This window comes from Stegostoma tigrinum, chromosome 12 (genome assembly GCF_030684315.1).
Source record: "Stegostoma tigrinum isolate sSteTig4 chromosome 12, sSteTig4.hap1, whole genome shotgun sequence".
Lineage (NCBI taxonomy): Eukaryota > Metazoa > Chordata > Chondrichthyes > Orectolobiformes > Stegostomatidae > Stegostoma > Stegostoma tigrinum.
In genome coordinates, this window is record NC_081365.1 from 77,263,540 (window position 1) to 77,291,225 (window position 27,686).

The window sequence follows — 27,686 nt, forward strand, 5'->3', positions numbered from 1 at the left end:
CCATTATAAATTATATTCTCTAGCCATTGACACCAACTCTATCACTTGCTTCTGAATAGGACCAATCGTGATGTCATATTTGATCCCAACGTGATCTGGGAGATCAAAAAGGCGTTTGCTCAGGTGCGATATGAAAGGTTACTACACAGCATGTCATGGTTTCTTTATTTATCTGTGGAATGTGGGAGTCACTGGCTAGGCCAGCATTTACTGCTCAGGGAGTAGTTAAGGGTCAACCACATTACTGTGGGTCTGGAGGGACTTGTAGGCCAGATGAGGACAGCAGATTTTCTTTCCTAAAGAATACAAACAAACCAGGTGAGATTTTATGACAGTTGACAGTGGTTACATGTTTGACATCAGGTCAACACTCTATTCCACAGAGTTATTATTAAAGTCAGATTTCACCATATGCCAAATGTTATTTGAATGCTTGTCCAGGACATTGGCCTGGGGTTCTGGCTTGCTAATCCAGTGACATTACCGCTATGTCACTGCCTCCCGCTGCATTGGGGTAGTATGTTAACATGGGTCGAGGATCAGCTTACACCAAACGTCTTCCAAACCCACAGCCTCTACCACCCATAAGGACAAGGACAGCTGGTGTGGGAGATCACCATCACCAGCATGTTCCTGCCCAAATCCCACACCATCCTGAATTGGAGATAACAAAGTGTGGGACTGGATGAACACAGCAGCATGTTAGGAGCACAAAAGCTGACGTTTCGGGCCTAGACCCTTCATCAGAATGTCAGCTTTTGTGCTCCTAAAATGCTGCTGTGTACATCCAGCCCCACACTGTGTTATCTCTCTCCATTCTGAATTGGAACTGTATCACCATTCCTTCACTGTTGCTGAGTCAGCATTCTGCATTACCCTTCCAAACAGCACCATGGACATACCTATACCAGGTGGACTGCAGCAGTTCAAGAAGAGAATTAACTTCACTCTCTCTCTCTGCCCTAGAAATGATGCTTTATACCTATCTCTTTGACCACGCTTTCAGTATTTGCCTAGGCGTCAGATATCATTTGATGATACTACTGTGAAGTACCTTGGGATATTTAAGTTGCTATTTAAACACAAGTAGTTTGTGAGTACCTGCAAATGCTGTTTCAGTCACAGAATCAGTGCTCACTGATGGAGTCATAGAGTCAAACAGCATGGAAACAGACCCCTCAGTCCATCTCTTCCCGACCCGAAATGTCAAGCTTTCCTGCTCCTCTCATGCTGCTAGGCTGCTGTGTTCATCCAGCTTCACACCATCTCGGATTCTCCAGCATCGGCAGTTTCTACTATCTCTGTACCCATTTACTTGCATTTGGGCTACATCCCTCCAAACCATTCCTGTTTATGTACCTGTCTAAATGTCTTTTAGATGTTGTATCTGTACCTGCATTTATCACTTCTCTGGCAGTGCATTCCACTTACAAACCATCTTCTGTGTGAAAACATTGCCCCTTACGTCACTTCTAAATCTTTCCCCTCTCACCTTCATACTTTGCCCTCAAGTTTTGCACTCCTGTACTCTGAGGCAAAAGACCTTGGCCATTCACCTTATCAATGCCCCTCATGATTTTATAAATCTCGATAAGGTCACCCCTCAACCACCTACACGATGAAAAATGCCTCAGCTTTTCCAGCCTCTCCTTATAACTCAAACCCTCCAGTCCTGGTAACACCTTTGTCTTTTCTGCACCCTCTCCAATTTAATAATATCCTTCCTATAGCAGGGTGACCAGAACTATGCACAGTCATCCAAAAGTGGCCTCACTAATGTCCTGTACAAATGCAACATAATGCCCCAACTCCTATATACTCAATTGTAATCAAAAACACTCAATAAGTATTTTCTAAGATAATGACCCTGTTATTTCAGGAGTCATTAGAGTGGTCAAGAACATGGTGCGTGTCCCTGACCCCACCCCCTAATCTCAGTCTGAAGCCTACACATTGACACACTCACCAAAAGTCTTGAGGCCGACTCTTGATGCCCCCTAGCAAACTCCCAACCCTCTTTCACTTGAGTGTGTCTGTATGTAGATTGTAGTAACTGTGTTGCTAATATATGCACGTCACAGTGCGGTCTGTCAATCAGAGACTGAGATGGAAACCTAATGATATAACTGCAACTTTTAAAGAGAGTTTTTGAAAGCCTGTCTTTCTGCAAACAAAATAAGCAGCATGTCAGCAATGTTTTCAGCATGTTCGTGTGTTTCAATGAATTGCTTCCTTTCCTGCACCTTTAGCTCCTTCGGACACTGGTGCAAAAGGAGAAACACGATGAAAGCAACGTGATTCTTGAGGTGACAGCAGGAAGAACAACAGGAGGTGAGAATCTGTGCAAATTACAATTGAATGCCTCGTTGCATGGAGTTCCCTCTGACTCCACAATCTCATGTTGTCAGAGGCTGAGTTGTACCACACGAGATGTCCCACTCTCTGCTGTGCCAGCAGCTAGGGTACAGACAATGGAGGCAGGACCCCTGCCAAAAAATGTTGGCAATGTTTATCTTGACCACTCCTGGACTCACTGGTGTGCAGGGAACAGTGGAGACGGGGATTGGGCATGCTCATGGTCATAGTCATAGTGGCACATCCAGTGAACAACTTTTCAGCAGCATCTGATTAGTCTGATCTCCTAATAATGTTTAAGTTGCATTGTACAAGAGGGTGAATAGAGCCTGTGGAATCATCCAGTTGTGAATATTCAAGTCCGTGCTCTATTATCCATTGTGAGTATTCCAGCCTCTGGATTGGAGGGTTTGAGCTGTGGAGAGAGGATGAATAGGCTGCAGCTTTTTTCCACAGGCTGAGGAATGACCTCAGTTTATAAAATTATGAGGATCACGAAAAGAGTGAATTGCCAATGTTTTCCAAGGTGGGACCAAAACTAGAGGGGCATAGTTTTAAGGTGAGAGGAGAAAGATTTAAAAAGGATGTAAGGGGCAGTTTTTTCATGCCAAGCGTGGTGCATGTGTGGACAGAGCCACCAGAGGAAATGATGGAGGCTGGTACAATTATAACTTCTGAAAAGCATCTGGATGGGTACATGAATAAGAAGGGTTTAGAGGGATATGGGCCAAATGCTGGCAAATGGGACTAGATCAGATTGGGATGCCTGGTCAGCATGGATGAGTTGGACCAAAGGGTCTGTTCCCATGCTGTATGACTCTAAGAGCAGTCATTAATATTTGCTGAGAGTATTCCAGTCTGTGCCCTAACATTCTGTGTAAGCATTCCAGTCTTTGCTGTAATGCTCTTTCTATTTCAGTCACCGTTACACTGTCCATCTGTAAATATCCAGTCTATACAATCCAGCTTTATAGGTCCAGTCACTACACTATGTATAAACAGCAAGAGGCCAGAGGCTTTTTTAATTGCTTCTTAAGACTTCTACATATTTCCAACTTTTCCCCAGTATCGTGAAGAGCTGGGAATATTTGAACTTGAGCTGATAGTTCAGGAAACAGTTCCTCTCAACATCAGAGCTGTATAAGTTTCTGTCTTTATGTGTTCATTTTTGAAGGGCTGGTAGACATCTTTTCTCACATGTTTTCAATTTGGAACCAAGGCAATCAGTGAGGTATGGAGCAAGTCCCTATGCTTTGTGGATAGAGTTTATTAAATGCTCACTCTTACAGCTCCTTCTACCACCTCCATCCCCTATGTTACAGGTGCTCCCAACACACAGGTGCTCAGACAATTAACCACAGCCTGTTGCTTCTAAGGCTTAGATAATGACATTAGCAAACATTATAAGATTATCCAGACATTACCCCACACAGCATTTTGATTGTGGCTGCAGCAATAATTTGCACAAATTTATCATTACATTGCTGTTTTTGTAGTCTGTGTCTCTGTCCAGAGCACACAATTCCATTAATCATTTCACGGCTTTATCTAGATGCAACTTCAGGGAATTTTGTCTTTACTTGTCCATGCCCTATGTGTTCTCTTATTGAGTTTGTATTTCCATCCTGTGTTTTACTTTTTCCCACAATGTTGTCTTACCTCTCACTTGCTCAGTTTGCTACAGGCTTTGATGGTTTACTGTTGATTGACTGACCTCTGATACTATTCATCTGGTCATTTGCATTGAAAAGTAAATGCTGGACATTCTCTCCATGTCAGTGCGTTGAGTTGCCGCTGAACTAACACAGTTTCACTGATCAAGAGGTTTTGGAGTTTGTTCCTGCTCTGTGCTTCACTTGTGTAGCAGCAATTACAACATCCTCAGGCCCTGAGTTAAGAGACAGGGAGAATCACTGGAGGTTGCCAGACCTGCAGTCTGTCCAGTGAGCTGTGCTAGAAAATGGGATTCTGAATTTCTAATGGGAAGGCAGCGGGGTCTGCTGTAACAGCCTCTAGTAAACTGTTGTTGATTACCTCGGTTGTTCTCGGCTAGACCAATTCTGCCATGAGTATGGCCATCAGGACTTTGAGAGAAGTCTTTTCCTCCTTGCTGCTCACAGGCGGTGTTGACTCCTGACCTTGTTTTTCCAGGTGATATTTGCCAGCAGTTTACAAGGGAGATTTTCAATATGTACAGACATTTCGCAGGCTTCAAGGACTGGAACTTTGAAGTACTGAACTACACACCTTCAGACTATGGTAAAGTTTCTTCACTGTGTTTCAATTCTAGTGTGGGGTCAATGCTGCTGCGTCCTCCAGGTTTGGTCTTGGAGGTTTTTGCATAAATGCAGAACACAGATATCCAAGGAAGCTGTTTAAAAGACAGTGTTCTCCACTGTTCCAGAAAGACCAACTGATCTGCATTATCAAGAAGAAAGAAGGTTTAAAAAGGATTAGGAGAGACTGTTGGTACCAGAGAGAGGGGGGGAAAGAAGTGAGATAAGAGGAATTACAGTGAGATCAAAACCCAGTTAAATGTGGTAAAAGAAGCCGCAAGCTCAAATAACTGTGTGTCGTTATGTTGATGTAGCATTAACAAGGATCTGGTTCAGAGAATACCATGCTGATTATTCTTAAATACAAGGTGTTCAGGGAAGATTGAGGAGGAAAAGTGGAGCAGGAATGGCAGTATTAATTAAAAGAGAATGTGACTACTGGAGAGAGTGCCCCAGAAAAATGGAAGTAAGAATGAAAAAAGGGAAAACTGATAGAGTTGGACGTGTGGCAGGAAGCAGATATTGATGAAAGATGTTTTTGGGATTGGTAGAGGTATACAGTCAGCTTTCCCAGGGGCTGTTGTGACAACTACCTCATTTTTCTTTCATACATATTAATAACGGGTGTACACTTCAAAATTTGCAGTTGACAAAATCATTAGTGTATGGTCGTTTGTAAGGAGGATAGTTTTAGACTTCGTGATGACAGGCAATAGTTGGGAACATGGCAGATAAAATTTATTGCAGAGAAGTGTGAATTGATACATTTTGACAGGAAACCAGGGAAGGCAATGATACCTAAATGATACAATTTGGAATATGCTGCTGGGGCCTAGCAACTTCAGTGTCCGTGTGCACACATTCTTGAAGATAGCAAGGCAGGTTGAGAAAATGGTTAAGGCGGCATGTGGAATGCTGGGCTTTACAGATAGAGGTGTAAAGTTAAAAGCAAGTTCACACATGGACACAGATGCACACACTGGTTAAAGATTGTGAAATGTATAAGCATCGCGTGAACACTACCACGTTTCAGCTGGAGGAAGTCAAAAAAAAGCGAGGTCAGGAATTCCGATCCCAAGATGAAGCCCAGACACAGTTCTTACAATATCTGATTGACAAAGATAAATATTGCATATATGGTGAACATTTATAAAATATAGGTCTAGCCTCAACTGGGATATTGTGTCCAATGATTTGGGTGATTCTTGACACATACCTGGGTCCAGTTGGATTTCATCCAGGGGCTGTAAAAGAAGTGGCAAGAGAGACTGTAGATGCATTGGTTTTAATTTTTCAAAATTCCCAAGATTCATTGCTCCTCTATATTGGAAAATAGTGAGTATAACTCCTTTATTCAAAAGGGAGGGAGACGCAGAGTAGGAAATGATGGGCCAGTTAGTTGAACATCTATCCAAAGGAAGATATTGCAGACTTATTATTAAAGATGTTATATCAGGGTGCTTATAAAATTCAACATATTCAGGCCGAGTCAACATATATTTTGTGAAAGGGAAATCATGTTTCACCAATGTATTAAAGTTCTTTGATGATTTAATGTGCTGCAGATACATTGTCACAGCATCACATCAATCTAAATTTCCAGAAGATATTTGGTAAGTTATCACATCAAAAGTAATTGCAGGAAATAAAAGCTGATGGTATAGGACTTAACCCATTGGTATGGATAGAAGATTGGCATGAATGGGTCATTTTCTGCTTAGCAAAATGTAACAAGTCAAGTGCTGATTTGGATCAGGGGATCAAAGTTTTGATTACCAAACATGCTGATGACATAAAACTAGATAGGAAAATGAATTGTGAAGAGAACATAAGAAAGCGACAAAAGGAATGCAGATAGGCTAGTCAAGCCAGCAGAGATATGGCAAATGGAATGTAATGTGGGAATATGTGAAATTCTCCTCCATTTTGGAAGTAAGAATGGAAAAGAAGTGCATTATATAAATGGTGAGACATTATACAGCTTTGATATGCAGAGGGATCTGGGTGTTTTAGTGCAGAGTCACAAACGTTAGTATGTAGGTATAGCAAATGATAAGGAAAGCTAATAGGATGTTAATGTTTATTCCAAGGGGAATTGAATACATAATGATTACACTTAATTTATGTAAGGAATAGGTGAGATTCCTATGTAAGTTTAGTCTCGTTATTGAAGCAAGGATGTAAAATGCCTTGTAAGTAGTTTGAAGGAGGTTTATTACTGTCATACTGGAATGAGAAAGTTTTCCTATGACAAGCCAAGATTGTATGATACTTATTTGTATATTCACACGTATAGACGAGTTAGCATTCATATCGACAAGAGTCTGCATGTGTCCATAAATGTCAGCACACATCCATATACATGTTCACATACAGACACAAATGTACTTCCAAACTGGGGTCTGGGTGGTCAGGCTTGGGGATGTTGTTTGATTTTCTTATCCAGTACATGTTGCTTGTTCAGTTACACCAAACAGTATGTTGGCTGTTCAGCTAATGCGGGAGGTTAGAGACAGCACTGAACATCCCCATATTGCTAGTAAAAACTGATTTCAGTATTTCAGCGGAAGGTTAGGGTTAAAGGTAATGTTTCTGGTTTGGAATAGATTTTGAATTTTTCCCATGCTCCATCCAATAATAAAATGTGCAGTTGCTTTGTCTCTCCATGTGCTGGCTTCCTTTATTTAAGCTCTTTTTGTTTGTCTTCTTCCCTGTTCAGGAGGACTACATCATGCATCAGCGTATATTTCAGGGGAGAGTGTTTATCGCTTTTTAAAATATGAGGGTGGAACCCACAGAGTTCAGAGGATTCCTGAGATGGGTCTGTCATCGCGAATGCAACGCATCCATACTGGCACCATGACTGTCATTGTTCTCCCCCACACTGACGAGGTGAGGTAGATAGCCCAGCCATACTGACAGCACCTGCCCTGCCACCACATTTTTCCTGATATTGATGAGGTGAGATAGAAGGTATCTCTGAAACAAACTGACAGCTAACAGTACTCTGTTTAATACGCAGGAAATATAGAAACATAAAAGCCAGCAGCAGATCTAGGCCATTTTGGCTCTTCAAACCTGTTCCATCATTCACTAGAATCATGGCTGATTCTCTATCTCAGTGTCATATTCCCACTGACTCCCCTTACACCCTGATGCCTTTAAAATCTAAAAACTTTTATCTTGAATTCCACAGCGAAGAAATTTTTCCTCAACCCAGTCCTCAATGGTCTACCCCATATCCAGTGACACACTCTTCTGGTTTAAAACCCTCCAACTGGGGAAGACATTTTCCCTGCATTTATCCTGTTAGAATTCTGTATGTTTCAATCAGATGCCCCTCTCATCATTAAACTCTTACGAATACAGGCCCCGTCAAAGTAATCTCTCCTCATCGGATAGTGCAGCCATCCCTGGTATCAGTCTAGTGCCACTGGGATTTTTCAGCTCAGCTCAGCACAGCACATGAGGTCTGGCTCACCTCCCTTCGACATCTGGCCTGGTAATAATAAATGAAACTTGACAGAACTTGGTGCTCTAACACCTTCTTTTAGAACAAGTCATGCACAAAGATGACCTGAAGACATCCAGGATCAGGCATTGGCCCCAGCTGAACCTGATCACTCTGGATTTGACATGATTCTCTGAACAATATTCTCACCAAATAGAGCTATTAAGCACTGACTGTGATAAAGATCACTCCCCCGCGTACATGAGGACACAACCTTTGAAATGAGTTATCAATTCAAGGCAGAAATGTCATCTGCATACAACGTCATCCATACTGCTTTCTCAGTCCTGACGAAGGGTTTTGGCCTGAAACATTGAGTTTCTGGCTCCTCAGATGCTGTCTGACCTGTTGTGCTTTTCCAGCTCCACATTTATAGACTCCAACTTCCAGCACCTGCAGTCCTTACTGTCTCAAAATTCAACAGTTCCTGGTATCAAATGGACAAGTTCTGTGCGGCACAGATGCAGAAGTGAAATGGAACATACTTCAGAACACAATATACAATGGAGCACTCCCAACATGTAGTAAGCAAGAGAAGAAAAATGTAGCCACTGTGTTTATATGGTGGATCCAGTGAGTTTCTCATCAATAGTAACCTGCAGGATGTTGATAGGGGATTCACTGATGGTGACCCCATTGAATGTGGAGGAGCAGTGATTAGATTGTCTCTTATTAGAGATAGTCATGGCCTGGTATTTATATAGTCTGAACAGAGAGACAGCAAGCTAATATTTTGAGTCTTTATGACTCTTCATGAGAGCTGACATGAAGTGTGGAGGGGCCAGCCAAGCCAGGATAATGTCCAGACTTTGTTGCATTTGGACACGAGACTGCTTCAGTACCTGAGGAGCCGCGAATGCTGCTGAACATTGTTTAAAACAGCGCTGCTGACATGGCTTGCTTCTTCCACAACCGTGGTTTCCCACCCACTGTAGTTGACAGGGCCGTCAACCACATCTGACCTATCACCCGTACTTTCACCCTTGCCCCTTCCTATCACTTTCAACAGTGTGGCTGGGACTCCTTGTCCTCACTTTTCATCCCAGCAACCTCTGCATTCAAAGGATTATTCTCTGCCATTTCAGACAACTCTATCGTAACACCACCACCAAACACATCTTCCCCTCACTCTCTTCTCCCCCCCCCCCCCCCCGCCATGTCCATTTCATGGGAATCGTTCCCTCCAAGACACCCTCATCCATTCACCTTCCCATTTAACCACAGAAGGTGCAACAACTGCCCCTTCACCTCCTTCTCACCGAGGTGCTGGCTCGAAGGGCCGAATGGCCTACTCCTGCACATTTTATCTATTGTCTTCCTGCTCACCATCCAAGGGCCTAAACAGTCTTTCCAGGTGAAGCAGCATTTCACCTGTACTTCCTCCAATCTGGAGAGTTGTACTCGCTGCACCCAATGTAGCCTACTCCACACTGGAGAAACCAAACACAGGTTGGCTTTGCAGAACACCTCCAGTCTGTGGACAAGCATGACCCTGACCTTCCTGTAGCTGATTATTTTAACTCAACGCCCTACTCACATGCCCATTTGTCTGTCCTCAGCATGCTGTAGTGCCCCAGCAAAAACTGAAGGAGCAACATCTCCTCTTCACGCCAGGCACTATACAGTCCTTCTGGACTTATTGAGCTCAGCATCTTCAAATTGAGAACCAATCCCTTACTTTCAGCCTCATTTGCCACATTCTGTGACCATGATGTCCTCTCTCCCCCCTTCCCTCCACACCAGTGGGACACACTGTTCTTTCAAGACTGGCAGTTAGACAAACCATTCTGCTCACTTAATCTGAGCCATTAACATCCTTTTTCCCCCAGCAATCTACACCCCACTTGTCTCACAACACCACCCCCTCCCCCCGCCCAACCACAGAATAATGATGTGCCCTCCACACTTCACATTAGCTCTGAAGAGTCATTCTCTCTGTCCATGGATGCTGCCTGACTCACTGTGATCTCCAGCATTTGTTGTTTCCAATATCTAGGCTTGTGCTGATAAGTGGCAAGGAATGTTCTCACTACATAAATACCAGGCCATGACTATCTCCCGTAAGAGACAATCTAACCGCTGATCCTTAACATTCAATGGGGTCACCAGTGAATCCCCGATCAACATCCTGCAGGTTACTATTGATGAGAAACTCGACTGGACTCGCCATGCAAACACAGTGGCTGCAAAAGCAGGTCAGAGACTAGGAATACTGCAATGAGTAACTCAGCTGTTGACTCCCTAGATCCTGTCCACCATCTGTCCTTAGACAGTACTTTCCAAACCCATGACCACTTCCATCTGGAAGGTCAAGGTCAGCAGGTACATGGGAAAACAAACTCCCCTCCGAGCCACTCACTATCCTGACTTGGAAATATATTGCCGTTCCTTCAGTGTTGCCAGATCAAAACCTAGAATTCTCCATCTAATGGCATTGTGGGTCAACCTTCAGCACATGGACTGCAGCAGTTCAACATCCCGTTTGCAAGAGAAGCTAGGGATGGGCAATAAATCCTGGCCATCCCATGAGTTTAAGAAGAAGAAATCCAGATGACCTTCGGCACAGGCAATGATAGGGGAGTATAAGAAGGGATCAAAACACAGCAGGTCCACCAGCAAAGAGAAGAGCACTATTGGAAGAAAACACCAGGGGGTGGGGAAGGTGATGAGGCAGGGTCATTATCAATTGCAATTAACAGTCACTTGGATAGAATGAGTTGTCTTTAGTTATATGTAGAGAGAACATTGTCACCGAGGGAGCTCTATGCACCGTAGAAAGCCTGGCTCTCATGGCAGAGCTGGCTATCGAGCCCACCTTAGCAAAGCTATGGGCTCAGTCATCATGGGCAAAGCTGCAAGTACTGATTTTACAATAACTCATGTTTATATCATCTAGAACTGAAACTTGTGATCCTGCACAAACTTCTTACTGTCAGCTGGAAAGAGTGGGAGCAGTGTGTCAGGAATTGCTGAATGGAAAAACTGTGACCCTTTCAAAAAACAAAGGGGGTTGCAACAAAAACCACCATTATCTCCCTGCTTGGCACTTAACCTGTACGTTTCAGAACTGGACAATCTGCAGTTGAGATGATCTTCTCAGTCCGGCAAGAGAAATGCTGTGAATAGAAGACAGCACAGTATAAACGCCTTAAATCGATCTCACCAAGGCACTCAACTTAGTGTGATCTACTTAACTGACTGTCCCATCAAAGGCTGCTCAATGCCATCTCCTCCTGCCATGCTAACATGATGGATAAGGTCAGCTACAACAGGGCAACTTTGAAACATTCAGTGGGTCAAACAGGATTATGATCTGACACCCACACTTTTTGGCATATTCCTTTCTTTGCTGTTGTCGTATGCCTTCAAATCCACACAGGTTGTCTCCCATCAAACCAGGACTGAGGAAAAGCTGGTCAGCATCACCACGACATTGCCTTAGATCCGTGTCCTTATCAGAGGTTTACTGTACACTGACTCACTTGCCCTGGGGTTCCATACTGACAAACATCTTCAGCAGCAATGGTTCACGCACGCTCCCTCATGTCTGTCAAGAGTTTGGTTTAACCATCAGCATCAATAAGGCACAGAAGACTGTCACAATGCCATCTATCAGCATTAAAAATGTAATGCAGCAGGTGCTTGTATCACACATAGCTGGGCTACACAGTCACCAATGTGTCGCTCAATGCTAAAAATCTGCGCTAACCATGAAAGAAAGCTGAGTGACAGAATGTGAAACAGTAGAACCTGACGAGAACCAGGAGTCTCTTCAAACCTGTGACCTCAGCACACTGTTGTACAGTAGTGAGACCTGGACAGTGTTCTCTGGGTGGGAGGATAGACTACTCTGTTGTTTTTTTTCCATTCAGTCACAGGCTAGGCCTGCATTAATTGCCCAGGGGACAGTTTAAGAGTCAGCCACACTGCTTTGGGTCTGTAATCACATGTACATTTCCTTTCATGAAGGGCATTAGTGAACCAGATGGGTTTCTCTGACAATGGCTCCATTAAACTCTTAATTCCAGATTATGATGTTAATTCAGATTCCACCATCTGCTGTGGCAAGATTCATACCCAAATTCCCAGAGTCTCTGGATTAACAATCCAGTGAATAATACCACTAGGCCATCACTATCTCAGTGTTTCCTTGTCATCTCTTGGCAGGAAAAGGTCACAAGCTCAGAGCAGATACTGTACTGATTTCATCAGCAAATGCTTGTTACTAAGCCAAAGACATCCGTGCTGACTCGGTCATATTCATCAGACAAGATGACAGCCATACACCAAAACCAACCTTCGGTACAATGAACTGCTCGCTACGTCATGACCTCCTCCAGGGCTTCCATGTAAGGATACATGTGAGATATGAAGGTTGCGGAAGTTGGCACTGACAACTGGGAGACAGTCGCTGTCACTGGAGGCTGAAGAAGGGCATTGGAAGAACAAATGAATAAAGCTCAATGCCTGAGGAGAGGGCCTGTTGGAAAGAGAGGCCAATAAATTGTGCAGCTCACTGTCTTCCTCTGCAGCAAATTCAGCAAACCTGTATAGTAGACTGGGGCTCCTGAGTCCAGACAATGCTTACCACAGATAAGACCATCACAGCACTAACCATTATCTTATGAGACAGAAGCTACACCACTGCTTTCAAAACTGGTTAGGTAGAATGTGATAAAGTCTGTGCATGTGACAGGAATAGATTAATTTCTTGTCTGTGCTCATTTTTTGAGCATCCAGTTTTTCTCAATACAAAGATTCTTGCATATGCTGTAACTGGGATGCTACTGTCACTTCAAAACCACAAATAGTTAATGTTTTATTTTAATCTGCTGTGTGTTTCAGGTCGGTACTAAAGTAAATACCAATGATTTGAGGATCGATACCTTTCGAGCTAAAGGAGCAGGGGGACAGCACGTGAATACAACAGACAGCGCAGTCAGAATCGTTCATATTCCAACAAGTGAGTGGCTGCCCACTTTTTCAGTTAACTGCACCTGATTATTTGTGCAACGATATGTGTTTACTCGAGTCACAAAGTGAACCAATATTACTGCCATTAGTACCATTGACTTCTGGGATTTTGGACCATTCTCCCACAATGAGTTGGTAGTGGGTACAATTCAGTCTCAGAATAAAGGGTGTGAGGATATTGTATTTTGATTCTCTTTACTAACTCACTCATAAGCACTCTGTTTACTGTATCGCATCTCCATTCACTCATTCATAAAATCATGTTTTTGTCATACATTTTATAAACTAACCATCCCTTCCTACCAATTACTGTTTCTTTACACCTTTCAATTCTTATCGGCCTATGCTGCAAGCCGTGTTTGGACCTGTTTCTGCATCAAATACTCCAGAATAAGTGTTAATACCGTAACCGACTCAGAACAATGCCATCCCCGCATCATGTCTCCATAACACACTTGAAACTATGGAAAGATTATAATATTAATTAGCCCTTAACAGTAGTCTCTCGGAACCCGAATAGGATGCAGACATCAAACAGTTTCATCCACTAGTATGTATTTTATAGATGCATATTAAATAGGCTCGTACCCACTTTAAGAAACTTACTTTGTAAACAGCGCTTCCATGAAACTGCATGAACGAATGTGTAAAAACTGTCAAAACCAGCAGCTGTAAATGAAATTTCATGATCCAGCTGCAGGAGATCAAGTTTAATATCCTCTATACTTTTGTTTAGTACATGTATAACTTCTCACTTATTTAGATCACATAGGTCCAGTATTTTTACTAACATTACTAACTTTAAAGACAAATGCCTCTTGATTATGTGATAATGGGAACTGCAGATGCTGGAGAATCCACGATAATAAAATGTGAGGCTGGATGAACACAGCAGGCCAAGCAGCATCTCAGGAGCACAAAAGCTGACGTTTCGGGCCTAGACCCTTCATCAGAGAGGGGGATGGGGTGAGGGTTCTGGAATAAATAGGGAGAGAGGGGGAGGCGGACCGAAGAGGGAGAGAAAAGAAGATAGGTGGAGAGAGTATAGGTGGGGAGGTAGGGAGGGGATAGGTCAGTCCAGGGAAGATGGACAGGTCAAGGAGGTGGGATGAGGTTAGTAGGTAGGAGATGGAGGTGCGGCTTGGGGTGGGAGGAAGGGATGGGTGAGAGGAAGAACAGGTTAGGGAGGCAGAGACAGGTTGGACTGGTTTTGGGATGCAGTGGGTGGAGGGGAAGAGCTGGGCTGGTTGTGTGGTGCAGTGGGGGGAGGGGACGAACTGGGCTGGTTTTGGGATGCGGTGGGGGAAGGGGAGATTTTGAAGCTGGTGAAGTCCACATTGATACCATTGGGCTGCAGGGTTCCCAAGCGGAATATGAGTTGCTGTTCCCGCAACCTTCAGGTGGCATCATTGTGGCACTGCAGGAGGCCCATGATGGACATGTCATCTAATGGGGACCGCTTTGCAGAACACCTCCGCTCGGTTCGCAATAAACAACTGCACCTCCCAGTCGCAAACCATTTCCACTCCGCCTCCCATTCTTTAGATGACACCTATCTTCTTTTCTCTCCCTCTTCGGTCCGCCTCCCCCTCTCTCCCTATTTATTCCAGAACCCTCACCCCATCCCCCTCTCTGATGAAGGGTCTAGGCCCGAAACGTCAGCTTTTGTGCTCCTGAGATGCTGCTGGGCCTGCTGTGTTCATCCAGCCTCACATTTTATTATCTTGCCTCTTGATTATGCAAGCTCAGACCATGCTTAATCCATCTCCTGCTCCCTAGGACAGATGTCACACAAACTTCTGTGTACAATGGATATAACTATGTAACACCGTAGTGCTAAAATTTTAAATGTATGTGAGAACTGTGTATAAAGAGGCTCCTGTAAAACTGTACTTCGGATTCCATCACCACCACGAACTGTGCTACTGCGGATGCTCAATGAAGGGGCTATTTTTGCCACTCACTGAACTGGATCATTATTAAAACAAGATCCCATACATATATCTCAGATTAAAGACTGGGTTATTGAGAACTGAGGTGAGGAGGAATTTATGCATTAAGACAGAGATGAATCTGTGGAATTCTGTAAGTCAGAAGAATTTTGAAATCCAATCAAATATGTTCAATGTTTGAAATCACTAGATTTTTAAATACTCAGAATAAGGAAGATAGTTATAATGCAGATCAGTGGTGTTGAAGTAGAAGATTATCCATCTTATTGTATAATGGAGTGGCCTACTCCTCCTCTTGCTCATATTAAGGGATCAGGTATTGAAGATATAAATTAAAGTGCATGGGATGTTCTAGTTTTGGTTGAGATTCAGACAGGAGTCAATTGATTCATTGCTTATGATGTTTAGAGTGGTGGGTGAGACTGCAAATATTTGAAGATCTTACCGAATTTAAACAGAAAATACCTCATCAACATTTCCTATTCCCATTTCTGGGCTAATTAGGTATGGCCAGGAGGGAGAATCAGCAGGAGGCTGCAACTGGGAACTGTTGGTAAGGTTCCTGGGTTATCCGGAGCAATGAAAGATCTACAAGGGCTTGGGAGATATCACCTGGGCTGTGCAGCAAGCACAAGACTATCCACAAGGGGCTGGAGTGATGCTAGAGAAGCTGGCCTCCATGAGGAAGTGCACTCCTGCTTCTCCTGACTTGGGAAGTTCTGTAAAGAGCACTTGGCTTGCAGACCTGCAGCACCCACTTCCTGTGCCATGTTTCCCAAGCCCTGGAAAACCCAAACAGCAGCTGTTAAGTTCCAATTGGTTCCCATTTGCACCGTGGAAGCCTGGCACACACTCAGTTGCCATGTTTTTTTATATTTCAACCCACCAGCAGTATTGGGCAGGAGGTAGGGAAGCTTCATATTGAGGCTGTTAATGTAGTTCATGTTCAGTTGAGACAAAGCGGTTTTTCCAGTGGGCAAGGCAGAGGAAAGGGAACTGGTTTTGACGGATTTACGGGACAGTCACTGAACAGGGAAAGACAACAATGAGAATATCAGTAAACCAAAGTTAGATTTTTAAGAGTGCTTATTACTATTTGCATCCTGCAGTCTGCAAGCTAACTGACATTAACCTTTTAAACCAGATCTCTGCTACTGCTGTCAAGTTGGAGTTGGACATAAGCAAACAACTTATGGTCCAGAGATAATGGGAACTGCAGATGCTGGAGAATCCAAGATAACAAAGTGTGGAGCTGGAAGAACACAGCAGGCCAAGCAGCATCTCAGGAGCACAAAAGCTGACGTTTCGGGCCTAGACCCTTCATCAGAGGAAGGGTCTAGGCCCGAAACGTCAGCTTTTGTGCTCCTGAGATGCTGCTTGGCCTGCTGTGTCCATCCAGCTCCACACTTTGTTAACTTATGGTCCAGTCCAGATTACAAGGATAACCTGGTGTTACACGCATGAAATGCCTGTTATGACCTTCTATTCCTGAACATGCAAAGGTTACTCACAGGACTGATCCATACCACTAAACTTGACAGTACCCAAAGAAGATATTAAATCTGTAACACTCCTGAACTTGTTTTTTTTTGTGACAACCAGATTGTCATTAATTTCAGTCTGACCTTTCTAGGTTTAACAGTAGAATGCCAACAACACCGATCACAGTTGGAGAACAGAAAGCTTGCCATGCGCATATTAGAAGCAAAACTATATCAACAGGTGGCAGAAAGAGAACTGGAGCAGAGGCAGAGTACTCGGAAACTACAGATAAGTTCATAAGGGACACCATTCAGTCTCACCAACCAAATCATCAGTGGATGGCAAGTTTTGGATGTGTCCAGTTTCCTGAAATCTGACACTCTGGACGCATTAGAGTGATATCCTCACATTCCTGATTGTGCTGCTTAAAAAGAGCACAAAGTGCATAGCTTAAGTCATTGGCTTTGCTGTGACATATCCTACATCTGAGGTCAAACCTCAACTGGAGTACTGTGCCTAGTTCTGGGTGCCACACTTTTGGAAGGACGTAAACGCAGTGGAGAGAGTGCTGAAGGGCTTTATAAGAATGTTCTCGTCCTTGGAACCAAGCGGTCATGAGGATACATTGGAAAGGTTGAGACTGGGATTTAGGTTTTCAAAATAACGAGGGGGCTGCAAAGAGTATATACGGAGACATTGTTACCACTTGTTAAAAGGGTCAAGAACGAGAGGGCCCAGACTTAAAGTGATTTGCAAAAGAAACAAACATTTTCCTCACAATATGTGGTTCAAATCTGGAATGCACTGCTAGGAGGCAGTAGTGGGGGCATTTTCAATTGAGGCATTCAAGAGGGCATTGGATGATTGTTTAAATTTAAAGTGTGCAAGGTTATGAGGAAAAGGCAGGAAACTGGCACTAAGTCATAATGCTCAGGACTTCCTTTTGCATCATAAGGCTTCTGTGATATTGATGATACAACGATTTTGAAGTATTTCAAAACATTCCCAATACAGGCCCATAACTCCCTCCTAGATCAGCAAGTGTACTGAAGGAGTTACTGAGGTGCATTGTCTATACAGACCTCACCAAACTATATGTTTAAATAACAGATAAATTAATAATCTTGACACTTTTTAACTCTGGTATTTTGCCATTTGGAGGGACATGGGCCAAGCGCAGGCAGGTAGGACGCGTTTAGTTTGGGAACATGGTCTGCCTTGACTGGATGGATCAAAGGGTCTGTTTCCATACTATATGACTCTATAATTGCTTTAATCAAATAATGTGTAGCTAGGAAATTTACTTGAAGTATGTTTTCACTATAGGTTGGAACAAGAGCACAGTCAGAGAGAATTCGAACTTATAATTTCACCCAGGACAGGGTTACGGATCACCGGATTAACTACATTGTTAGGGACATTAAGGTGAGAGAGCAGAGTCTGTTTACAATTGTTTGGGAAATAAATGAATGTTTATTCTGAAAAATTTAAGGTTAAGGCTGTGTACAAAGATTTCCAGTCTCATCCCATCTTTCATCATCTTTGAGAGCTGGTGATGCTATGAACATTGTTTCCCTAGAGTTAATTCTTCGCCTGTCCATGTTTTAATAGTGTCCATTCATGTCATCTCTGGTCTTCATTGTGCACATTCTCCAGTGTTTTGTCTTACAGAACCTCTTCTTCCAAACATTCTACTCCTGTTCAAGTTGTATGTCCAAAATATTTGAGCTTTCCTGATATCACTGCCTCAACTAAGTTCCTGTTACCACCAGCTTTGTGTATTTACTTGACTATCCATAACAAATGTAATATGAGTCCTTTCAGTTCAAATGCCTTCTTTCCTCGGTTCAAAAAGGTGTTGTTTGAGCTTGATCATTCTTTTGGACTTTCAGAATCATAAATTCTGCCTGTAGTCACATAATGCTCAGCCTCTACTTCCAGACTTCGTGCTGTTATTTGGTGGAGATCCATAAACCATTATGATGAATTAATTATCAGTAGCATTTAACACATGGGCTTGTCAGCCCAGCTTTCAGTTATTCGACATTGCAACATATACTTCACCTTACACTTCTGTTCTGTTCTAGGAGCTTCTGAGTGGTGGGAGACAGCTGAATGAACTGATTAGTAAACTTCTGGCGTCAGGAGAAAATGAAGCTGTTCTGGAACTTATAGAAACTAGAAATAAATGAATTAAGGAAGGGAAGTAAAGCTAAAATAATTGTAGAATGAAGTATTTGAAAGAAATAAAATGCAAACTAATGTATGGTTTTCTCCAAGCAGCCTCTTCATATTAAGATTCAAGTTCTGGCTGCGCTGAGTTGTAAATCGTGGACGCTGTCACTTAGTTGAATCTGTCAAAACTAGAAGCAAATCCATTTGCAGTACCCCAGTTTCTTTACCCTGTGACGGAAACTAACAGGTTACTGGGAAGGATGCTTCTGTGACATTTATACAAACGTCTGGATCAGTGTAATTAGAATTACTGTATTTTCAAAAGTGACATTTAACATTACAGCTAGAGCATAATTTAAGACCTAAAAAAGTATGTAATTATTCAAGCAGTTTTAAATGCCTTACCATTTCAAACAATAGAAAAGCATCCTGTGGCCTTGGACTTCATCTTTTGATGTGCAATGAAATAGTAGACTTCAACAAAAAGGGACTGGATTAAGGGATTGAAGGAGAAGGATTTTACAGAGAAAGGAAGCTTTTCAAAACAGCCAGCAATGTTCTCCTATTCTACTACATTATATTGAATGTACGAATTGGAACGTCGAAGATCGGAGCAGGAGTAGTTGACGGGTCAAATCAAGCCTATTCTGCCAATCGCACACAATACCTTAATCCTGCCCTCCCCCCACATTCCTTGCTCCCTTTAGCCACAAGATTAAATCAACCTCTTTCTTGAAAACAGTGCTGTTTGGCCTCAACTCCTTTCTGTGGCAGTGAATTCCACAGGCTCACTATTCTCTGGGTGAAGAGATTCTTCCTCATCCCAGTCCTAAAAAGTCCTTACCTTCAAACTGTGACCCCTTGGACTGGACTCCCTCACCATTGGGAACATCCTTTCTGCATCTAACCTGTCTAGCCTTGTTAGACTTTTATAGGTTTCCACGAAATTCCTCCCCCCATCCCATTCTTCTAAACTCCATTTAACACAATCCGTCTGACTCACTCTCTCCTCATATTTACCACCCCAGGAATCCCAACTTCATTCAGACCCATTTGAATCAAAGAGCTCTTCCATCAGGCAGAAGATATAAAAGTTTAAATACAATCACAAACAGATTCAAGAGCAGCTTGTGCCCTGCTGCTACCAGACTTTTGAATGGACCTGTTTAAAATTTAATGGTGTAGACAGATCAACTTCTTGGTCGCTGTAACACTGTATCCTCCACTCTGTTCTGTAACACTGAAGCACTTTTGCAGTATGATTTGCCTGCAAGAACATGCAAGACAACACTTTTCACTGAAACCTCAGTACACGTGACAGTAATAAATTATTGTTATTTCATCTTTTCAAACCTTCATTATGGTTTAGGGCTGATACCTAGGCTTTTCAACTGAAAGAATAGAGTTGAGTATTTTACCCTGTTGACGCAGGGTGCTGTATCAATACTGATGAGGTTAGTAGTAGTGGGGAAATTATGATAGCTTTTATCACAAATAAGCTACTAAATGGCATTGTCATAGGATACATGACAAAAGGTGTAGAAAAACAACTGCCGGAAAAGGAATGCAATTTGCAAGGCTTGATAAAGAAGGATGCTCGCTATTTTAAAAGATTCCATTAAGTGTGCCACTGTAGGGCATTTTCTTGCAACAACCACATTTAACCAGTCAATTAATCATAAGTGCATTCAAACCAACACAATCAAATCTTCTGGATGTGAGTTTGCTCCCTGAGCTGGAAGGTTAGTTTTCAGACGTTTCGTCACCATTCTAGGTAACATCATCAGAGAGCCTCCGGTGAAGCGCTGGTGTTATGTCCCGCTTTCTATTCTAAACAGATAAGTAGAAAGCAGGACATAACACCAGCGCTTCACCGGAGGCTCACTGTTGATGTTACCTAGTATGGTGACGAAACGTCTGAAAACGAACCTTCCAGCTCAGCGAGCAAACTCACATCCAGAACTTCAACCTGAGCTACAAATCTTCTCAAAACTCACAATCAAATCTTGTTTTCAAACTGCAGCTTTTCCTTAATCCCACCAAAAGGCAGCATTAATTAACTTTTGAGCCAAATTGCACACCCTCAGGCCAGTAGCTAGCTGTCACACCATGAATGAGATAAACATAATAGCTTTAGAACTAGATAACGAACCAGTCTATTGTTACCGCCACACTCTCACACAGTAAATTGCAGAGAATTTAGGGCTGGAAGGCAGTTCATCAATTTCATCCATTTTACAACGATACACATGGACAGTATTATTGTCTGTAAATAATACAACTGTATATTGCAAACATTAAAAGCAGCAGTGACCATTTAAAATACAGACAGTTTAATATAGAGGAAGTTCCAAGTAAAGAATTTCAATACTTGGACAAACACAAAAGATAGTGTTTATTAAAATAATATTACAGATAAGCAAAGTTATCTATGAGTGTGGGTTAGCTGTCTATCACACAAGCCATTTTACAGAATATAAAATGTTGTGACATGCCTTACAGAACATTTGCTCCCTAAACCGTACTTTAAACAAACTGCACATTCTAACTTACTGCCGATTTCTATTAAAGTATATTTGCACTCAAGTTATTTAACTTCCCACTGAAACCTATGAAGTCTACTGAGGAATTTTTCTACCTTGGAGTGAGGGAGGATGGTTTCAGGAAACGGGCTTTAAATTAGTTCACTAAGTCTAGTTTATTTACCGATAATCAAACAGGCAAAAATGCCTTCTTAAACCTATTTGTCCAAAATGCTGACCAATAGGATCACAGCTTCACAAAGACGTCATATCTTCTGCTTCCAGGTACTGTTCAGGTAAATAAAAGTAAAATTACTTTAAAATCAAACAGTTCAATATTTCTGTTTCGTCGTTTATGGTGGGCCATAAACGTGCATTTCTAAACATCCAGAAAATTCCTTTTGTTAATTATTACAGCAAACAATAAAAATGTTTTAAAAAGTCAGTTTGAAACATCATGTATTCGATTTGTCCAAATTTGAATATCTCAAGGTGTAGCAGAGGAGTGATGGTAGTTTATTAGTAATGGCACTGGTCTGATAAACTAGACGCCAAGGCTAATGTTCTGGGGATGTCAGCTTAAATCTCACCATGACAGCTGACAGTAGGGAAGGAAATCTACCATCATGTCCAGGCCTGGCCTACATCTAACTGCAGCAATGTGGGTGACTTTCAATAGCCCTCTGTAATGATTGCCCTTGAACTGAATGGCTTGGTCAATCAGGGACAGCTAACAAATGCTGGCATTTCTAGTAACACCCACATTGCCAAGATTAGGATGAAAATAAATGACAAAAACAAAAATCAACAGGTCAATCAAATGATTCAACTATTTAATACAAATTACCATAGAATTCAATTTTCTTTTTAAAGTGTGGACTTGGCGTCGTCAGTTCTTTTATTCAAAAGGAGGGAGGTATCAATTCAGTTTCAATCCCACACTATTTTTGAAGTGTTTTTCAATGGCACATACTGGAGAAACCCACACTCTTGGTGACCAGCCTCAGAGAACGTCACCCAGAAAGCCAAACGAGTTTGAAACCATTTTAAAAAGACATCACTGTTGTTTGTTCTGCTCAAAAGTTATGGGGCAGGTTAGCAGAAATTAATTACACATAAAAAGCTTCAAAGATCAAAGGGCTAACATCAAAAGGACAGAGTATTCTCAGTGCAGACCTGAGAGGGATTAGTTCTGAAGTGTCCTTGTGATAAACCAATAATGACACAACAGGCTAAATGGCTGCCTCATGTGCCATTATTTTCCATACTTCCTTACTTAGAACTTTACCTTTGTTGTACTTCATGCAGCCAGGCTCAAAAGAAACAGCACCATTATCACTGGTCATCATTTACATTGTTACCTGCAGTAAAGCAAAATAAAACAAATGGATAAATTTATACAGAAATAAATGAAAAAACTTTCAATATGATAAATTCCTCAAGCATGTGAACATTACTAAAGTTTTAACGACCAGTTTTACAGAAGAATTCACATTGATGCTAGGATATATGAAACACAAATACTCAACCCGTCAAATCTGCTTACTTCCAATTTGCAATATCATGAAGCTGCCAAGTTACTTAACCTCATTAATGGATGGTAAGTAAACCAGAAGAAACTTGCAGGATAAAACTTTGGATTTCTTTGTGCTCTCAAAAAAAAGTTCTCCTTCAATAAGCCAGAGGTGGTAGCTCCTGCAGGCCAGTGCAATACACTGTCATACTGTCTCTTCAAATCAGCCAGTTGAAACTGCCTATTTAATTACCATCACTTCAGCAACATCCAAACCACAACATGCCTTCCGAGAGTATTTATTATACAAGATTTTTCAGATTTCATGAAGCAGTATGCAGGATAACAGCTAAAAGACCAAACTCTCAGATCTCCATTGTCACTAAGAAGAATACTGAATCTATTTAAGCTACCCTAATCATTTCTTTAAAAAGTGAGACCTACTTGCAGAAGGATAGAACAGAAAAAAAAACGTAGTGTATCTGCCAATGGGGGAAAAAGATAATTTCAAAGCAATTTTTATTTTTTCAGTTCCTCCAAAGACTTTAACATGTACTGCAAAATATAACTGTCTTTGTCCAAAACTACCATATATGCAACAATCAGAAAAAAATACTAGTTTTATGACCTTTGATCTGTCTCATCTATGGCTATTTAAGACAGAGCTTGTTAGTTCCCTAATTGACCATTGATATGAGACGCCCTGTTGTCTGCTGGGGCTAAGTGGCCATTTCGCTGTATTCTTTCAACTCTGAGACCTTCTGGTGGCTGCCAGGCGTCATCCGAAAATGAGCTCGAGCTCCCCGACTCAGAGTCAATATCACTGGAGCCTTCGAAATCCCAGTCTGCACTCGACTCACTACGCACATCATCCTCCTCGCTAATGAAACTTTGGCCCGGCTCCAAGCACGAAGGATACAGACGCGCCGAAAGACATATGAAGTCACTGTCATAGTGCAGCAATCCCAACATGGTACCAACATTAACCCACTGATCCCCAGTTGTATCGTATTGATGAACTGTCACCCTGTTCTTCTTCCACTGTGGAACAGTGGTGGTGATGAGAAGCAGTTTGTTCCCGTGACACACAATTTGAAAATTGTGGATGTTAGTGTCAATCGGGATGTCACTAATCCTTCGCCATTCTCCCTTTGAGGGGTTATAAACTTTGATGACCGGAATGTCACAAATGCAATAGATTTCATCATTGAAAACGCATGCTTCCTGAAACTCACTCCGTTTGAGAGAGGCACAGTTCAGCCACTGATTCCTTTCTGGTACGTAGCACAACATCCTCTTGTTATTAACAGCGTACAAACAGTCTCCAACTGTGATTAGTTCGAACAAATGCAATGCATGAGGCAGGGGTGTCACAAATATCCACTGGTTTCTCTGAATACTGTAACACTCAACCTCCTTAATTTTCAGGCCTGTAGATGGATCACGACCACCAAGGATATAAATATATCCATTCAGGTAGGCAACATCCATCCTCTCTCTTGCTAACAGCCGCTCAGCCAGTTGTTGCCAGCTGTTCTGAACTGCATTGTACACCCAAAGCTGCTTGGTTGGCTGCGCTGCCAAAAACACATCGTTGTCTGGTGAAACACAGACAGCCAATGAACTGATGGACTTGGTAATTGCAGGACTAGTCAAAGGTGAAGCCATTGTATAAATGTCACCAGAGTACGGATCATAACAGAGGAAAGGTTCCTTCCGATGGCCAAAGAATATAACCATTTCCTTAGCACTGAATCCAATCCTCCTGGAAGTATTTTGTATTGTTGCAGGCATGTCAGCCCTCTGACATGCAGAAAGGTCTTCAACGATGGAGCCAAGAGGCTTGTTTTTGACAAACAGCTGAGATTTAAGAGCATCAAGGTATGTTCTGTCCTTCTCAGTGAAATGATGCCACCGGACACACTTTAGTACATCCAGTGCGTGCACAGCACGCTCACTGAAATTTGCTTTAATCCACTGAATTGCAGCCATACATACTTTGCTCTCGCTGTCCACATCCAGCGTGTCCAGACTAAGGATTTCTTTTATCTGCTCAGGTGAAAGCTCACACAATTCCTCCGTCCTGCACAGATGTTGCAAGTTGCGTGCAATGAAAGCACGTGCCTTCTCTTTTAGTTCCACATTATCGAAGGCATCTGCAAACTAAGGCAATAGCATAGTTGAGTCTGACAAGCAGTTCTCACGTAAGGAAACAGAGATAAACAGTTTTAAAATTGCAGTGAAAAACAACTTATACACCTGAAATCAAGTACTTTTTTGAAATGTGGTCACTGCCATTACATAGGTATATCACTTGTGCAGAAACAGCAAGTGTTCACAATGAAACAAGTAATTTATGGTGAACTTGGTCATTTGATGGAAAGATGGTGGAATTCTTCAGTATAGAGGGTTCTGGATGTCCCTACACATGAAATCACAGAATACTATTGGGCAGATACAGGAAGTGATTAGGCAAAGAGACTGGTATCATTATTGCAAGGGAAATTGAATATTTAAACAGGGAAATTTTGCTACATTGTGCAGGATACTGATAAGACCATAACTGCAGTAATGTCTTGTTCAAGGAAGGACATGACTATATTAGGAGTTCAGAGAAAGTTCATTAGACTGGTACCTTGGGATGAAGTGATTATCTAATGAGGAAAGATTGGACAAGTTATGTGCAGAAAGGATATTGCTTCTTCTGGAGAGACTAGAAGTAGTGGACAGTTTAAAAATTAAATGGAAATAAAGAGAAGAGAACTTTCCCCTCTCTGGGGAGGGCATTATTCTGTGGAATTCTCTTCCCCAGAGAGTATATAGGTAGGGTCATTGGTGATTTTAAGGTGGAGGTAGGTAGATTCTTGATTGAGAAGGGAGCCAAAGATGGGAAAGTAGAATTGAGGCCACAATCGTACCTCATTATCTTATCAAAAACACAGCATTTTCAAGGGCTAAATAGACTACTGGAATGCCAGTCAACATCTTTGTAAACAGTAAATACAGAAATGGATCCATAATTTACAACTACAGCTTGAGCAGGCTAAAAGATTTAAACACACAAAAGCATTACAATCCATAACAGGTTTAAAAAGTACATTCATTTCAGCGCACAGGAGTGTTTCCAGTGGAAAAAAGTTCTGCAATCCATCTGTTTCTCTCCACCAACATTCTGAAAGTCGCCCATGATTGTAGATTTATTAGCTTAAGCATAAACAATCTCCATCATTTAGTCTACAACAGACACAGATTTGAGGCAAACCACATAATTGTCGCTGAGAACTCTCACGGAGATCCAAAGGCAATCATTCTTCCCAAGCAACTTATTACATGATTTAAAAACTCCTGAATCATCAGAAGGGTCTAGGCCCGAAACGTCAGCTTTTGTGCTCCTGAGATGCTGCTTGGCCTGCTGTGTTCATCCAGCTCCACACTTTGTTATCTTGGATTCTCCAGCATCTGCAGTTCCCATTATCCCTGAATCAAGCTTGTTTATTTTAATTTTAAACAACAGCAAGGAATAAAATTCACTGATACAGTTCTGTGGAAGGGTCACCAGACCCGAAATGTTAACTCTGATTTTTCTTCACAGATGCTGCCAGACCTGCTGAGCTTTCCCAGCAACTTCTGTTTCTGTTCCTGATACAAACATCTGCCACTTTCCTTCCTTTCTCCATCCATAAATTCTTTTACTCCCTCTTAAGCCAGTTTCCTCTTATTTCACCACTCAAGTTGAGAACTTTGACGACTTCTAGTTGGGCTAAAGCATGCGATCATTTCATAATTACGGGCCCTAATTTGAACAACCTGTAAAATGTTACCTCACGCGTCGGCTCCCAGGTCATTCCTGCCCCAATCTAAAGTCTCTACCCCATCGTTTCCTCCCTACTATCCCAGGTTCTCTGCCTCTACCAGACTCAAAACACTTGCAGACCAAATACATCATATGCCAAACCAACCTCTTAGCCCCCATTTCTGAAGAAGGGTCCAGCACCAGCTTTCCTGCTCCTCTGATGCTGCTTGGCCTGCTGTGTTCATCCAGCTCCACACCGTGTTGTCCTGTCATTTCTCCCACCCTTAAAACACATTTACCACTCACCGCCGCCCCCTCCCAGTTTGCCGCTCCCCGTTAACCCCGTCGCCCTTTGCCCCTCACCTTGAAGATGCCAGTACAGTTGTACAGATCCAGTCTCCGGGCCATGAAGGCGGCGCACGCCTGCCGGACGTACTCGAGCTGCAGCATATTGGCGGAGACGTAGAGTTTCTGGACGCTGGCCTCGGAGACAGTGACCCGGCCCGTGTAGCAGTAATCAATGATCAGGGACATGGAGTCCGAGTCCACCTCATGGATGGTGATTCTCTGCTGTTTACTCTCGAACAGGCCTCCCGTGAACATACTCCTGAAGTACGGGCTGGCGGCGGCCAGGACATTGCGGTTACACAGGAAGCGGCTGCCGCTCTCCACCTCCAAGGTCACATCCACCAGCAGCCGGGCGTCATAGAAGGATTTGAGCTCCCGAAGTAAGGCCCGGGCGTGGGCCGCATCCTCCAGCAACTCAGGACCTGACAGGCCGCTCACTGCCGCCATCTTGACCCTGCCCCTGCTGCCGCCACCGGGTAGACCCCGCCCCGGGACATCAGCCGCTGCCATTGGCGGATACCGCCGGGTAACCTCGGCATCGTCACCCCCATTGGCTGACACTGCCCGATAAAGCCCGCCCCTATCACTCCCATTGGCTGACACTGCCGGCCGTCCCCGCCCCCTCGTCTTCACTGGCTGATCGTGCAGCGGAAGTCCCGCCTCCACCGTTTACATTGGCTGAGGCCGACAGGTGATTTCCTGCTTCTCGTTATCATTGGCTGATACCTCCAGAGGTTCCCCACTTCTCTTGCCTCCATTGGCCCACACCCCCAAGCGGACATCGC

At 42.8% G+C, this 27,686-nt stretch overlaps 2 protein-coding genes across 9 annotated transcripts in view; one reads left to right on the top strand and one right to left on the bottom strand.

Annotated features, from left to right (window-relative positions):
* The window catches only part of mtrf1 (mitochondrial translational release factor 1), a 30,787-nt gene extending 10,304 nt beyond the window's left edge, over positions 1 to 20,483 (top strand). For all 3 annotated transcript variants that reach the window (XM_059650458.1, XM_059650459.1, XM_059650457.1), the window contains 7 exons: positions 2,250 to 2,331; positions 4,507 to 4,614; positions 7,351 to 7,523; positions 12,988 to 13,105; positions 16,702 to 16,836; positions 17,875 to 17,975; positions 18,638 to 20,483. In XM_059650458.1, coding sequence (XP_059506441.1) covers positions 2,250 to 2,331; positions 4,507 to 4,614; positions 7,351 to 7,523; positions 12,988 to 13,105; positions 16,702 to 16,836; positions 17,875 to 17,975; positions 18,638 to 18,742 — 822 coding nt within the window. In that variant the 3' untranslated portion in view covers positions 18,743 to 20,483. The remainder of the gene's footprint in view (positions 1 to 2,249; positions 2,332 to 4,506; positions 4,615 to 7,350; positions 7,524 to 12,987; positions 13,106 to 16,701; positions 16,837 to 17,874; positions 17,976 to 18,637) is intronic.
* On the bottom strand, positions 1 to 27,395 carry kbtbd7 (kelch repeat and BTB (POZ) domain containing 7). Of its 6 annotated transcripts, none has more exons than XM_048540107.2 (4): positions 26,917 to 27,395; positions 23,519 to 24,923; positions 22,536 to 22,608; positions 1 to 296 (listed from the first exon to the last, which is right to left on the bottom strand). In XM_048540107.2, the coding sequence occupies exons 1-3, from the start codon at positions 27,346 to 27,348 to the stop codon at positions 22,583 to 22,585; spliced, it is 1,863 nt and encodes a 620-aa protein (XP_048396064.1). In that variant the 5' UTR covers positions 27,349 to 27,395; the 3' UTR covers positions 1 to 296; positions 22,536 to 22,582. The 6 variants fall into 6 exon arrangements, 5 of the variants coding, with proteins under 5 accessions (XP_048396064.1, XP_048396063.1, XP_048396062.1 ...); XM_048540106.1 differs by lacking the exon at positions 1 to 296 and adding an exon at positions 21,102 to 21,535; XR_007248502.1 differs by lacking the exon at positions 1 to 296 and having other exon boundaries at positions 21,102 to 22,608; positions 22,794 to 24,923.
* Positions 27,396 to 27,686: the final 291 nt, after the last annotated feature.

Bases quoted from the DNA above. Each gene is read 5' to 3' on its own strand.
- kbtbd7 (XM_048540104.1), bottom strand. From the start codon at position 27,348: ATGGCGGCAGTGAGCGGCCTGTCAGGTCCTGAGTTGCTGGAGGATGCG. The intron at 24,924-26,916 runs GTGAGGGGCAAA...CTATTGCCTTAG, and splicing joins ACTGTACTGGCATCTTCAAG to TTTGCAGATGCCTTCGATAA.